The sequence below is a fragment of the Dreissena polymorpha genome, chromosome 5, assembly GCF_020536995.1.
Source record: "Dreissena polymorpha isolate Duluth1 chromosome 5, UMN_Dpol_1.0, whole genome shotgun sequence".
Lineage (NCBI taxonomy): Eukaryota > Metazoa > Mollusca > Bivalvia > Myida > Dreissenidae > Dreissena > Dreissena polymorpha.
The window spans coordinates 19,611,944-19,628,553 of record NC_068359.1 but is presented as its reverse complement, the minus strand read 5'-3'; the positions used below and the strand labels follow the sequence as shown (position 1 = coordinate 19,628,553).

General features: G+C 37.1%; 1 protein-coding gene across 4 annotated transcripts in view; it reads right to left on the bottom strand.

Annotated features, from left to right (window-relative positions):
• Positions 1–16,610, bottom strand: part of LOC127881504 (calmodulin-binding transcription activator 1-like) — an 81,330-nt gene that overhangs the window by 11,361 nt on the left and 53,359 nt on the right. For 2 of the 4 annotated variants that reach the window (XM_052429416.1, XM_052429417.1), the window contains exons 14-20: positions 15,218–16,061; positions 14,234–14,428; positions 12,066–12,333; positions 10,862–11,055; positions 9,585–9,727; positions 5,893–6,080; positions 4,418–4,492 (exon numbers count right to left, since the gene is read on the bottom strand). In XM_052429416.1, the coding sequence (XP_052285376.1) occupies positions 4,418–4,492; positions 5,893–6,080; positions 9,585–9,727; positions 10,862–11,055; positions 12,066–12,333; positions 14,234–14,428; positions 15,218–16,061 (1,907 nt within the window). Of the gene's footprint in view, positions 1–1,612; positions 1,654–4,417; positions 4,493–5,892; positions 6,081–9,584; positions 9,728–10,861; positions 11,056–12,065; positions 12,334–14,233; positions 14,429–15,217; positions 16,062–16,610 lie in introns of all 4 variants that reach the window. The other 2 variants (XM_052429418.1, XM_052429419.1) reach the window with 2 other exon arrangements.

The following is a 16,610-nucleotide window of genomic DNA, read 5'->3' as shown; positions in this document are numbered from 1 at the left end:
CGGTAAAGTCTGACAAAGTCCTGCAAAATTCAAAAGTTACAAGACCTCATATCCTGCAGATTATTTATGTGTTTTTTTCTGTGGTTATTCCATCTGACTAGATTGTAAGTTTTTTAAAGTTTAAGTTTGTCATGACTGCTTTAAATTGATAAATATAAACATTTGAACTAAAAAACCAGTGTAAACAAGAGTTGTGTTTGTCAGAAACACAATGCCCCCTACTGCACCACTTTGATTTATTTAATTATTTTTTATCATTTGGCAGGCAGATAATGATCTCCTTTTAAAGCTTATTACTTCCCTTGGATTTGTTTTTTTGACATTTGACCTTGAGATACACATGCATGCCAAATATTAAGTTTCTATCTTCAATATTGTAAAAGTTATCACAAAACTTAAACCAAAGTTAAAGTTTTGGGACAGAATGACAGACAGACAGACTGACAGAGAGACCGACTGTAGACAGGCCAAAAACAATATGTCTCCAATCATAGATAAGAATTTAAGAGAAAGACAAGTTTACCACATGTGAACCACTGGAATAAAATGCTATCACCATACACACTTAGCCAAACTGGCTATTACATTACAACATGCATTTTAAATTTTATATAAGCAATCCACATATTGTCACAAAATAAAACAAAACAACCGAAATACAGGAGATATATAATTAACTGTTTTGAGTTTGTAACACTTTATAATTTTTTCAACTAATTATAATGATTCCCCTAAATGAAAATGTATTTTTAATTTGAATACAAACATTCATACTAAATTTCTTCTTAATTACATGTAGGTTACATTAGAGGTATTTACTGTTAAAATAATAGGGTCTTCAATGTTTTTCTAGGATTTGACCCTGTGACCTAGTTTTTCATCCCAGTTGACCCTAATTCAAACTTGACCTAAATACTGTCAAAATTAACATTTAGGTAGAGTTGAATTAACATTTAATTATAAATGTGGCTTCTAAAGAGGTAACAAGGTTTTTCAAGGATGTTACCAGGTCATTTTTATCTCACTTGACCCAAATTTGATCTTGAACTATATACATGTACTGTTAAGAAAAAAATTATAACAAAGTTCCATCAAGATGGACACAAACCTGTGGCCTCTTAGAGTTGTAATCAGTTCTAAGTTGACAGTGCTACTGCACCAGGCCATACATAGATTATTACAATAGCCCACCTGAAGCACTTTGTTTTTAGGTGAGCCGAAAATTCAAAAATGTTTGTGCACACAATTCAAAACACTTACATTGATATTCTTACAAAACCAGCAAAATAAAGAAACAAATTACATAGAAAAAGAAGACCTTTCCTTGAAAATGGTTGTATGAATTATATCAACAAACACCATACATAACTGAACAATTGAACCCCTACAGGAACTGTTACAACTATGTAAGTCCGCACAGCTATTCTGGGACGACAATTTCCTCTTTCATAGTTTTTTTAAGGAAGCATCGAAAAAAATCCAGTTTCGATGGAAGGTGTTATCTGTGATTAGCCTCTGCGGGTTGCACAGGCTAATCTGGAACGTTTATTGATCTACATGCATTAATCCCAGTCTTCCCAGAGCAAGTGTTAAATGTTATGTAGAAAGTAACCTCTGAACTAGTTCTTACTGCTGTACAAGGACGTCCCTGACCTGTGTGAACAAAACCTATTATAATTGTGTAAAACAATATGGACAAAAGCTCAACAGCCCATGACAAAATATCAGTTAGACTTGAAGTTAAACTATTTACCATGATTTTTATCAAGAAAAAAAATCCCCAATTAAGAGATGGACAATTTATGGGTTTTGTTTGGCACTTTCAAAAATAAAACATATTTATATAAAATCAATAGATCCTTACCATTAACCCTTTATCACTTAGATATGTATTTTTACGCATTTGTAGTCCCTTAGAAAGTTAAATTTAATTAAAGACCTTTCTTACAAGATTCAAGTTTTAAAGACTTCATTTCCAAACCTTAGATACTGATGAGCAGCAAACAGTATAAAACCTGAACAGACTGAGAGTTACTCGCAGGCTGTTCTGGTCTTATGCTGTTTGCACATAGCCAATTTCACTTTGCTTCTTATGGGGGAAAAGGTTTATAGCTAAGCTGACTACCATGTATACCCAAAGTACACCAATAAAAGAATACATGAAAAACAAAAGCAGACTTTTGTCAAAGGCTGTTGTAACAATAGAATGCAGGTGTCCCAATCAGTTCTGTTAAATAGAAGCATCCATCAATGAGCAACTAAGCAGGTTTGTTTTCTGCATTATGAAAAACCACTTAAATAATACACAAAACATATTCCTTCTTAGGGTAAGAATTTATGTCCTTGGAGAGATGTAAACTGTATAATCTTCACACAAATGCAGCACATAGTGTTAGAGAGAAAAGATATAAGATGTACTCAGGGAAAAACGTGGCTTCATGCATTTGCATAAAGTGTCATCCTAGATTAATGTGTAGAGTCTGCACAGACTTATAAGGGACAACATTTTCTGACTTTATGGACTGTTTTATTTAACCCTGTACCACTTAGATACGTATTTTACGCATAAGTAGTCCCTTAGGAAGTTAAATTTAATTAAAGACCTTTCTTACTAGATTCAAGATTTAAAGGCTTTATTTCCAACCATATGATACTGATGAGCAGCAAACAGCATAAAACCTGAACAGACTGCGAGTTACTTACAGGCTGTTCTGGTTTTATGCTGTTTGCACAGAGTCATTTTCACTTTGCTTCTAAATGGGTACGGGTTAAAGAAACTCTCTTTTTGACAAATATTAAACCCCAAAGAATTGTCCCTGATTATCTCTGCACACTGCACAGGCTTATCTGGGATGACACTTTACACACATGAACAAGGCCCAGTTTTCCCTGAGAAAACCTCATAGTTTTACATGTAGCTCTTTGCATTTTAATTTAATGCCTTTGTAACTCAGCAATGCTTTTGTATAAAACAGATATTATATTATTACAGAAAGATTAATACCAAAAATTACACGTCACTGAATTTACACCCATACACTTGATATTGCTTCAGAACTGAGTGTTCAACACTGCACTTTTCACAATAAAGGTTACGCCTCACTATAAACGTTACACACCGTATGTCCCTTCCAACCTTTCCAAAACTCTCTGAGCAAGCAATAATAGAAACATCCAGCATTAGTGTCATACATTGCTACATAGCTATATCATACACACCAAAACTATAGTGTATGCTTGCTACAATTAACAATCATATACATGGTCACCTACATAGATACATTCTAACTTTGAATGACATGCATTTGCTCAGGGGTCACTTAAATGAAAAGTATTGCTTATGGTACCAAATCATGGCAAAGAACTTTTCCCCCAAGTCTAGAGTGATTGAGAATTATAAACAAGAGCACCACATAACGGGTGCCACGCTCGGCTGCGAAAGCTTGTCAGAATTTTTTTATTTTTTTAGAGGTCACAGTGACCTTGACCTTTGACCTAGTGACCCAAAAAGGGTGTGGCGTGTAAAACTCATCAAGGTGCATCTACATATGAAGTTTCAAAGTTGTAGGTGGAAGCACTTCGAATTTAGAGGGAATGCTTAGGTTTTTGTTAAAGTTTTATGTTAGAGGTCACAGTGACCTTGACCTTTGACCTAGTGACCCAAAAATGGGTGTGGCATGTAGAACTCATCTTTGATTTTAGAGCCTATGTTAAAGTTTGATATTAGAGGTCACAGTGACCTTGACCTTTGACCTAGTGACCTAAAAATGGGTGTGGCGTGTAGAACTCATCAAGGTGCATCTACATATGAAGTTTCAAAGTTGTAGGTGGAAGCACTTTGATTTTAGAGCCAATGTAAAGGTTTTAGCACGACGCCTACGGCCGACGTCTGACAAGCTTGCTATGACAATAGCTCAGGTTTTCTCCGAAAACAGTCTCGCTAAAAATCATATCAGCTTTGAAGTTTTCTTTGGTAGTTTAATAAAATAAACGAAGCCTTACGGACATTTCTTGGGAATATTTGGTAAATATTTATTTATATGTATGTAAATGACGATGATCTTCACATGCTTAAGTCAAAAATAAACTATTCTTTTCTGTTCTGTTCTTAACTACCTTATAACTTTAAGCCAAGACTTTTAATGCAGTTCCCATACAATTCAACTTGCTACATATTCTAGGAAATCTGGGCTGCTTGCATGTGCCTACAGTGTTGTCCCACATGCTAATCAAGGACCACACTTTCTGATGTCAGGCAATTTGTTGTTCAAAGGATGTGCCTTAACCAAGTCCAATAAAGGCGGAAAGTGTTTCCCTAATAAGCCTGTGCAGACTGCAGAGGCTAATCTGGGACAACCCTTAACGCACATGCATTAAGCCCAGTTTTCCCAGAACGGGGTTCATTAGTCAAACCTACCCGTCAGTGTCTGGTACTATCTGCACAACCCGGGCACCTTTTCCAGCAACAATTGGCTTCCTTTGGTAGTGGCTCCTGGGGAAATATGAGTGCAATGTTACCAGGAAATATAAGTGCAGTGTAACCAGGGATCGTGCTATTAACCAGGGATAGATGTGTTAAAAAAATGAGCTTTTTATTTGAAGTACATTAATAATCATTTTATTTTTTACTACTCCCATCTTTGTAATTTTTACTTCTCCCATGAAAGTGCAAATTTTTATTAGTCCAGTGTAACCAGCAAGGCTAGTTATGGTCACAAAATACATTAATAATCATTCTATTTTTTACTACTCCCATGAAAGTGTATATTATTATTAGTGCAGTATAACCAGGGATAAATTTTGTTGAGACAATTTGAGAAATTTACTTTGCAAGACATGACAAATATTTGTATTTTTTACTACTCAGATGAAAGTGCATATTATTAATTATGCAATGTTACCTGTGATACATATGGTAAATACAAATTTAGATATTTGCATTGCAAGACATGAAATATGTTTGTATTTTTGTTACTACACTCAGAGAATGGCCGTAGCAGGGATTTCATGACCGATACCCATACAAGTAATGTGTCTGGGCTGGTGATCAAACCCTAAATTCTTAGTTCTGTAGTCAAGCCATCTCTACCAATTATGCTAGAAGCACCAATTTTACCTGTCTGTATCTCAAAAAGTCAAGTTGAATTCCGTTGTAACTTTTAAAATTATCAGAATTATTAATTTAAACAAGATATGTGTTTGTCAGAAACACTAAGTCCCCTACTGCGCCGCTTTGAAGCTATATATCTGACCTTTGACCTTATAGGATGACCTTGGCCTTGACCTTTCACCACTCAAAATGTGCTGCTCCATGAGATACACGTGCATGCCAAACATCAAGTTGCTATCTTCAATAATGCAAAAGTTATGGCAAAATGTTTAAGTTGGAGCAAACAACCACACAAACCTACCAACCAACAGACAGGGCAAAAACAATATGTCCCCCACTATAGTGGTGGGGGACATAAAAATACTTTTCCAAAATAAGCCATGGTTTCAAAAACAACTACTACCCCAAAATAAGCCATGGTTTCAAAAACAACTACTACCCAAATCCGTTTGTGAAATATTTACAAAATAATTTTCCTTATAAAATCATTTTCTTATACTTTGAACAGATTCATCTCTAGAAAACATGCCTTCAAGAAATGTTAATCATGCTATGATGCAAATTTTCTATAGACCATGAAAACGAAATCTCTTTATGAGGTTGCTGTGGCGTAGTGGATGTTTTGGCCACATAGCCACCAGCAGGTCATGGAAGCATTCTTTAAAACTCCCCAAATGATACCAAGTACTGCTTCTACCCAGGACAACACACAAGAGTGCTTCAATTAAGCTTCAAATAAGCTTTTGATTTAATCGAACTTAAACAAATATTTTATAATTTACCGAAATCTCTGAGTGACAGATTTATTTCCCCCTTTCTTGAGTCGCTCGTGTTCCTTGTAGCTGCGGTACTGGTTCTGTATGACGACGGCGGCATCACGACTCTTTTTGAAGCGCTTCTGTGCATAGTAGCTCCTGAACTGGCTCTGAATGAGAACCGCTGCCTGGGTCATCTTCTTGTAGTAAGCATACTGTGGGGAGAATAGTTTAATATATCATACCAATACATTGATATCTGCCTTATATAACGCTGCCTGATACATTTTTTACATTTTTTTATATATCAAGTCAACAGTAAGTTGTTATATTAGTAAATTAGTTTGAAGGTAGGTCTTATAACTAGGAATCAACAAACTGTAAGGGTTAATATTTGAGACTATACTGTTTTTAAATGAAAACTTTAACATGGTGTAAATATTTGAGACTATGGGCCACTTTCTGGGAAAACTGGGCTTAATGCAGATGTTCAAAGTTCCATCCCATATTAGCCTGTGCATTCTTCAAAGGCTAATCAGGGAAAACTCTTTCTGCTGAAACATGATTTTTTTGCTAATAAGACTTTCTTATCACAAAAAATGTGATAAAAGCGAAAAGAGTGGTTCATGATTAGCCTTTGAGAAATGCACAGGCTTATCTGGGACGAACTTTACGCACATGCATTAAGCCTGTTTGTCCCCAAAAAGGGCTCCACTACTGACTTGAAAGAAAGCTTTAACACATTGAAAACATTTTGAGTATATACTGACTCACTGTAAGCTATAACACTTTGAAGATATTTGAGTCTATACTGACTTTGACTGAAATCTATAACATGGTGATAACATTTGAGTCTATACTGACTTTGACTGAAATCTATAACATGGTGATAACATCTGAGTCTATACTGACTTTGACTGAAATCTATAACATGGTGATAACATTTGAGTCTATACTGACTTTGAATGAAAGCTATAACATGGTAATAACATTTGAGTCTATACTGACTTTGACTGAAATCTATAACATGGTGATAACATCTGAGTCTATACTGACTTTGACTGAAATCTATAACATGGTAATAACATCTGAGTCTATACTGACTTTGACTGAAATCTATAACATGGTGATAACATTTGAGTCTATACTGACTTTGACTGAAATCTATAACATGGTGATAACATTTGAGTCTATACTTACTTTGACTGAAATCTATAACATGGTGATAACATCTGAGTCTATACTGACTTTGACTGAAATCTATAACATGGTGATAACATTTGAGTCTATACTGACTTTGACTGAAAGCTATAACATGGTAATAACATTTGAGTCTATACTGACTTTGACTGAAAGCTATAACATGGTGATAACATTTGAGTCTATACTTACTTTGACTGAAATCTATAACATGGTGATAACATCTGAGTCTATACTGACTTTGAATGAAAGCTATAACATGGTGGGAACATTTGAGTCTATACTGACTTTGACTGAAATCTATAACATGGTGATAACATTTGAGTCTATACTGACTTTGACTGAAAGCTATAACATGGTGATAACATTTGAGTCTATACTGACTTTGAATGAAAGCTATAACATGGTGGGAATATTTGAGAATATACTGACTTTGGCTGAAAGCTCTTTCATGGTTAGGAAATTTCAGTCCATAGTGATATTGACTGAAAGCTTTTACACAGAGGACATTGAAAACTACAAGCCATTCTCTGGGATATCTGAGCTTGAAGTCAGTAAAGTGTCGTCCCTGTCAGTAAAGTGTCGTCCCTGATAGTGATAAGCCAAACTGGATTTTTACCTAGAAGAGCCTTTCTTTCAACCATAACAGCTGAAAGTGTCATTCTCTCATAAGTCTCTGCTGACTGCACAGGCTAATTCGGGACAACACTTAACACACATGCATCAAGCTAAGTTTTCCTAGAACAAGGCTCCTTGTGTTTCTGAAAGCTTCAACATGGTGAGAACATTTGAGACTATACTGAATTTTGACTGAAATCTATGACACGGTGTGGACAGTAAAGTCTATACTTACTTTGACTGAAAGCTATGACAAGGTGTGGACAGTAAAGTCTATACTTACATTGACTGAAAGCTATGACACGGTGTGGACAGTAAAGTCTATACTTACTTTGACAGAAAGCTGAACACATTGAGGACAGTAAAGTTTATACTTACTTTGACTGAAAGCTAGAAAACGCTGTGAACAATATTGAGACTATATTTGACTGAAAGATATAACACATCAGGAACAATTGAGACAAAATTAGACGAAAAGCTATCACATGGTGAGAAAATTTGACCCAACCTGTATGTATCTCCTATAGTAGCTCTATATTTGACCCAACCTGTATGTATCTCCTATAGTAGCTCTATATTTGACCCAACCTGTATGTATCTCCTATAGTAGCTCTATATTTGACCCAACCTGTATGTATCTCCTATAGTAGCTCTATATTTGACCCAACCTGTATGTATCTCCCACAGTAGCTCTGTCTTCTGAGTACCCCACATGTTTTTATCTCCTATAGTAGCTCTCTATGAGTAGCCCATCTTTTTGTATCTCGTATAGTAGCCCAGTATAAGGACTTCACCTGTTTGTATCTCCTATAGTAGCTCTGTATAAGAACCACACCTGTTTGTATCTCATATAGTAGCTCTATATAAAGACCACACCTGTTTGTATTTCCTATAGTAGCTCTATATACGGACCATACCTGTTTGCATCTCCTATTGTTGATCTATATAAGGACCACACCTATTTGTTTCTCCTACAGTAACTCTGTATAAGGACCATACCTGTTTGTATCTCCTATAGTAGCTCTATACAAGAACCACACCTGTTTGTATCTCCTATAGTAGCTCTATACAAGAACCACACCTGTTTGTATCTCCTATATTAGCTCTATATAAGGACCACACCTGTTTGTATCTCCTATAGTAGCTCTATACAAGAACCACACCTGTTTGTATCTCCTATAGTAGCTCTATACAAGGACCACACCTGTTTGTATCTCCTATAGTAGCTCTATACAAGGACCACACCTGTTTGTATCTCCTATAGTAGCTCTATACAAGGACCACACCTGTTTGTATCTCCTATAGTAGCTCTATATAAGGACCACACCTGTTTGTATCTCCTATAGTAGCTCTACATACAGACCACACCCGTTTGTATCTCCTATAGTAGCTCTATACAAGAACCACACCTGTTTGTATCTCCTATAGTAGCTCTACATACAGACCACACCTGTTTGTATCTCCTATAGTAGCTCTATACAAGAACCACACCTGTTTGTATCTCCTATAGTAGCTCTATACAAGGACCACACCTGTTTGTATCTCCTATAGTAGCTCTATACAAGGACCACACCTGTTTGTATCTCCTATAGTAGCTCTATACAAGGACCACACCTGTTTGTATCTCCTATAGTAGCTCTATACAAGAACCACACCTGTTTGTATCTCCTATAGTAGCTCTATACAAGGACCACACCTGTTTGTATCTCCTATAGTAGCTCTATACAAGGACCACACCTGTTTGTATCTCCTATAGTAGCTCTATACAAGGACCACACCTGTTTGTATCTCCTATAGTAGCTCTATACAAGGACCACACCTGTTTGTATCTCCTATAGTAGCTCTATACAAGAACCACACCTGTTTGTATCTCCTATAGTAGCTCTATACAAGGACCACACCTGTTTGTATCTCCTATAGTAGCTCTGTATAAGTACTGCAGCCTCGCGCTCCTTGGCCTGCTGCTTGCACTGTTTGTCCCGGTACTGCCGGTACGCACTCTGTATCACCTTGGCAGCCTCGTATAGCTTACGCTGCTCTCGGTCTGTCAGGAGAAGAAATGGTACATTGTATTACATATGATTTGCATTACAGTTTAAACCTATTTATTTCAGCTCAATTGCATCGAAAGCATAACGCTTATTGAAAATCTCCAGAGTTTGTTCCATGGGTCGAACCATTACTTGTTGGCCTTCGGGGAGCATCTAAGGAATGCTCCCACAATGGTGATCAAACCCATGTTCACTAGTTGCACTACATATCCAATATGCAAAGGCCACTTAAAAAAAATTATTTTGCATATGACTGGCATCCCAACAGTTTTAGGTTTTTGAGCAAATTATAATCACCTAAATAGACTTTTAACACATTTATAAACAGATATCTGCATAAGCCACCATCTGAGGAAACTGGGCTTAACACAAGTGGGTTAAGTTCCATCCCACATTTGCCTCTGCAGCCTGCACAGGCTTATCAGTGAAAACACTTTCTGCCTAGAGAGGATTTTCGTTTAGAAGAGTTGCTTAAATAACAAGAGATGTGTTTGTCAAAAACACAATGCCCCCTATTGCGCCGCTTTGAAATTATTATTTTATTTTTTTGACCTTTGACCTTGAAGGATGACCTTGACCTTGAACTCCCATCACTCAAAATGTGCAGCTTCATGAGAACGCCGCTTTGAATTATTTTTTTTGACCTTTGACCTTTAAGGATGACCTTGACCTTGAACTTCCACCACTCAAAATGTGCAGCTTCATGAGATGCACACGCATGCCAAATATCAAGTTTCTATCTTCAATAATGCAAAAGTTATGGCCAACGCTAAAGGTTTTTTTTCGGACAGACTGACATACACACATACTGACGGACAGTTCAACTGCTTTATGCCACCCTACCTGGGGCATAAAAATTACATAAATTATAACGATTGGAGAGTGACTAATGTGCATTTAAACCTGTTTTCCAAGAGAAAGGCTGATTTACTCCTAATAAAACCCTTTTCAACTCAAAAGCAAACAAAAAATGGCTATATGCAACCAGCATACAACCGGAACAGCCTGAAAGTAACTTGCAGTCTATTTAGGCTTTATGCTGTTTGCTTTCTATCAATATCTAATGGAACAACACATGTGTCCAAGTGCATACCCAAACAGTAAAGGGATAACAACTTGAGACATACCTGACAATGTGAGCTGTGAGAAGTCCTTCTCCATGAAAGTGGCTGGTGCGTTGAAGTACTCAATGAACTCTGCAGCTGTGGGCGGGGGCGAGTCCAGGTGGAATGTGTAGGGGCTGTAGGGGCTATGCAGGCAGGTGGAGTCGGGGCTGAGGGACGAGGCTGGGGTGCCCAGGTCACTGTACACGTCCGGGTACCTGTGTGCGATTAGAAATTAGAAATCTCTTAATTGATAGCAGGGTCCAGTTGCTGAAAACTTTACGCGCAAGTTAAGGTAACTTTAGAACCAAACTTTTATGGATTCTAAGAGCATTGTTAATATAAAACATGTTCAAATTCTTTGAGCATACACATTTGCTTACAAGGGACACATATATTAAAGTCTAAATTTTTAGTAAACATAAATAACTTTATCCCCAAATAAACAGCTGTAAGCATAACTAGACGTTACATTTCGGATCAACCGACGCATGGCTCTATAGTTAGTTACAATTAAATGTTTCCTTCCCCAAACAACGTACGCTGCGGGTTATAAGACCACTATGATTTTCTGGGCACCTGCCGGGGAAATTTAGAATTGTAATGATTTGTAAATTTGAATTGTTAATGAAATAGAATTGTAATGATTAATGATTTGTAACCAGATATAGCTTCACAAATTGCAGGGCAACCTTTGATTAGAAAGTGAATGCAGCACCGTTTTCCAAAATATGGTTTACGTGTCTGGATACCTGTGTTATATGAAAAAATCTCGTGATAGGAAAAAAGCCCAAAACCATAACTGATGATTCAAAACTTGTATTCATGTAAGTTGGAATAAATTAGTATGTGATACTTAAATCTACAAATTATTATAACATAAAATACAAAATTAATTGTTTTTGAAAAGAAATGAAATATTTTGCTTGATTACATAACAAACATTAGAGCCTAGTTTTGGGTAAAAAATGGGCATAATGCATGTGTGTTAAGTGTTGTCCCAGATAAGCCTGCCCAAAGTGCGGGAACAACACTTTCATCTTTATTTGATTGTTGCTAAGAACAAGAAGACTTTCTTTTAATGTAAAAAGAAGAGAACCGAAATTATTGGCTTGGTCCAATTACAAACATTTCAAGCTAATCCTGTACAGGCTAATCTGGGATGACACTTCACGCATATGCATTAAGCCCAGTGTATCCAGAGCCAGTATATTTCAAGTACTAGTACCTGTATTCTTCGAAAGCTAGGCTGTCATGCATAGGGGTTGAAATCCCAGAGTCCTCCCCGTAAGAGGACAATGCCTCTCCGAAAGACGAGGCAGCATGAGGGGAGGCGGAGTGTATCGAGCTGTAGGAACTACTTCTTTCTCGCTTGAATTCCTCCGCCAGTGATTCGTCACAGCGACTGGGTGAAGACTTGATTCTCTCTGGCATCGCTGCAATAATCTGTTTGGCCAGGTGAACCATCTGAGACTGGTTGTTTTCAATGTCATCGCCTAAGAGATATAGAATTGTGTAAGGGATCGATCTTTTATCATGGTTTGTGGGGTTCAGATTGGGATCACAATATCAGTGTAAGTAAATTTAAGTGTGTGACCCGTTTTGAACTTTGCAGCTAAATCATTGGAACAAAATAATGTTGTGACCAAATTTCATAAATATTTGATACTAAAATAAGGCATGTTGTAAGCACAAGGCAAAATGTTGAAGAAGGATGATGCAGAACGGAAAACAAACGTTGGCCGAAATGTAGTCACTAAAGCATACAATTTGATCAGGTTAGCTAAAAATATATCAAAACAAGAGGGCCTGAAAGGCCCAAAGTCGCTCACCTGAGATAACAAGATGTTATTGGGACAAATCTTCTGACCAAGTTTCATGAAGATCCGAAATAAATGTGGCCTCTAGAGTGTTAACAAGGTTATACAAGGCCAAATAAGAAAAAATGCCCTGCCCCCTGGCAGCCATGTTTTTCAACCAACCGGCATCATTTTTGAACTCTTCCAAGATATTATCAGAATGAATCTTCTGACTTAGTTTCATGAAGATGGGACAGTAAATGTGGCCTCTAGAGTGTTAACAAAAAATTTAATACAGCCATATAAGGAACAAGAATATATTTATATCAATAAAACCAATGTTTTGACCAAGTTTCATGATGATTGGGCAAAAAATGTGACTTCTTGACTGTTCACAAGCCTTTTTTACTATATAATTATAAGTAAAACTGCCCCGTCCCCCTGGCAGCCATGTTTTTCAATGGACCAGAACCATTTTCGAACTTAACTCACGTATCTAGGAAACAAATGTTCTGACCAAAGTTCATGAAGATTGGACCAAAAATGTGACTTCTAGAGTGTAGACATGTTTTCACTATATACATATAGCAAAAACTCGTCCGAGATATCAATAAAACCAATGTTTTGACAAACTTTCATGATGATTGGGCAAAAATTGTGACATCTAGAGTGTTTACAAGGTTTCTCTATAGCCAAATAAGGAAAACTGCCCCGCCCAATGGTGGCCATGTTTTTCAACGGACTGGAACCACTTTTTAATTCAACCAACATATTATAGAGACAAACATTTTGACAAAGTTACGTGAAGATTGGGCATGAAATGTGACTTCTACAGGTGTTTACAAGGTTTTTCTTTTTTTTTTACCTAGTGACCTAGTTTTTGAACCAGCATGACCAAGTTTCGAACTTGATCGAGATATCACTGGGACAAATCTTCTGACCAAATTTCATGAAGATCGCACAAGAAATGTGGCTTCTAGAGAGTTTACAACCAAATATGGACAGACGGACGACGCACGGACGGACGTACGACGGACAAAGACCGATCCCAAAAGCTCACCTGAGCAATCAGGTGAGCTAAAAATTCAATCAAACCCCTCTATCACAACAAAATCATGAGCTTCAATCTAGGGAAAACAGGGTGTAATGCATGCATGTAAGGCATTGTTCCAGATAAGCCTGAGCAATCTGTACCGGCTAATCATGGACAACTCTTTCCACTATTAGAGCATTTTCCATTAACCCTTTGCATGCTGGGAAATTTGTCATCTGCTCAAATGTCGTCTGCTGAATTTCTAAAATTAGCATTTTCTTCGTTTTTTTTCACAGAATACTATCAGAATAGCAAACAGTTTGGATCCTGATGAGACGCCACGTTCTGTGGCTTCTCATCTGGATCCAAACTGTTTGCAAAAACCTTAAAAATTCGGTTCTCACACTGAAAGAGTTAAAAAGAATTCTAAACTACACACAATTCCAAAATAGGCGGAAAGTGTCATCTCTTATAAGCCAGAGCGGACAGCACACTATAAACTAGGATGACACATAATGAACACGTATTAAACCCCATCTTCCCAGAGCCCATCTTATATGTCACCTTCAGCAAGCATTCTTCTGCGTATGTCCTCATCATCAGACGACACGCGTTCCACATCGATGTCCGAGCTGTTGCAATCCTCGGAGACATTGTCAGTATCCATGGTTACCTGGCCTGAGGGACCATCACCCAACTGTAAACACTTGTGGCCATGACGATCACAATGGTCTAGCTTCACAAGCATGTCTGGGGAACCTGAGAGGGGGAAAGAAAATCGGTAAATTCTTGTTTGTGTTTGTCTATTTGGATTGTCTTCTGATTTCAACAGTATTTTAGCTTAACCCTTTCAGTGCGGGAACCGAATTTTAAAGGCCTTTGCAAACAGTTTGGATCCAGATGAGACGCCACAGAACGTGGCGTCTCATCAGGATCCAAACTGTTTGCTATTCTGACAGTATTCTTTGAAAAAAAATCGAAGAAAATGCTAATTTTAGAATTTCAGCAGACGGCATTTTAGCAGACGACAAATTTTCCAGCATGCAAAGGGTTACCGTTCCTACTTGCACTTTTCCTGAATAGGTTGGTTTATCAGTACTAAGTGTACAAAACAAAGAACAATATTCAAATCTTACAAAACACAAAGAACGAAGAACACTAGTAAAAAGACAATCGGACATTGTTAGAATTAACTCATATAAAGCTCAAATAAATTCTACTCAAACGAAGAATAACTGATTTCCTGTACTTAATTTACAGTTACTGAAGATATGAAATTTTTTTGCAGGATATTTAATAATAATTCACAAAATATAAATATATTTTCAGCAAATAATACATGTAATAATAAGCACAACTGAGATGCAGAATTTGATATGCCATAGTAAAAATATTCACATCCTTGACTTTGTTGCAAAATATTGCAAAATGTTACAAGCATGTTGTTTAAACAATATTGAATAATGATTTTGTAATTACCCACCGTTCTTAAGACCTTCTATCAAACATGAACATTCTCTCTGGTAAAAGAGGACATTGACTATTTACCTAAATCCCTGCCCTCAGAAAGCATGGGATTTGACTGACACATAAAATGCTCCAGATTTCCGGCGGCTAAATGCGGCTCAGAGTTTGCCTCGCGCACCGGTCGCTGAAACGCCTCTGATGGAGAAAAATGCACTGGCTCTAGAGTCTGGTTAGAGATTACATCCACAGAGAATCGCTTCTGCAGCTTCTGGCGCTTTTCTGATGCTGACATAGACTTAGAATGCATTTTGTGACTCGTTGGCGTTCTCATTACAGTCTTAGGATTCTGGACTTTGCTAAAGTTTGTTGAGATTTCTATACTCTGAGATTTCTTGTTTGTGTTCCTGTCTTCTAATGGAATTTGGATATGTAATTCCCCAAGAACACTTGAGTTTTCTAAGATTTGATGTTGTGAATCTCCTAAATACCTGCTGGTCGAACATGAGACGTTATCTGTGATTGGTGTCGATGTGGCGTTTGGAAAGTCAGGATCTGTTGAAAAACATCTACTATCTATTGAGCTTTCAATGGAGACAGTTTGCAAGTTTGAACACATTTCACCTGGATTTTCTGAAGTATCAAAATCTGTCACACCTGAAGTGGAGAAGAGAATTTCAGGCTCACTGCCAGAGAATTGGTCATGTGATCTGCTTTTGGCTGGTGATGTCATCACTTCTTGTGTACTACGTGACTGGTCACCTGACGCAGTCGAACCTTCCAATTGGTCGGCAAGGAGGTGGTGGCCTCGCTGTCTGGCAACCAGCAAAGGGAGATAACCCTCTCTATTGAAGGTGAGTAGTGGCCCTTTGTTCCAGTTGTTCAATATTATGGCTGCCTTGGAATGACCCTTGGCACAGGCCCACATCTGATGGGGAACACATAATTATGACAAATAAAGAAAGGTAATGCAACAAACAAATAGGGAATTCATAAAAAAACACACATTTTTTGCATAGACTTTTATGGATGTTTGGATATACTACCTTTTTCAAGATAATAAGCAAAATATTTTAAAGGTCAAACGTAAACGAGGTAATGTAGAATTGCAGGAAAATAATTATTAAACAAGTATAATTCTGTACATGATTTGTGTTGCATTAAATATAAAAACTCGGATTTTTTTTTGTTAAAAAGATGGCTGTTGGCAAGCCTATAAGTATATAACAATTTAATAATTCTTTGGATGACTTTTTAAAAATAACAAGATGTGTTTGTGAAACACAATGTCCCCCTATATGATGTTTGACCTTATAGGATGACCTTGACCCTTCACCACTCAAAATGTGCAGCTCCATGAGATACACATGCATTTCAAATATAAAATTGCTAGCTTCAATATTGCAGAAGTGACATTACATGAGCAATTTTGACCCATATATTTGACCTTGAAGGATGACCTTGACCTTTCACCACT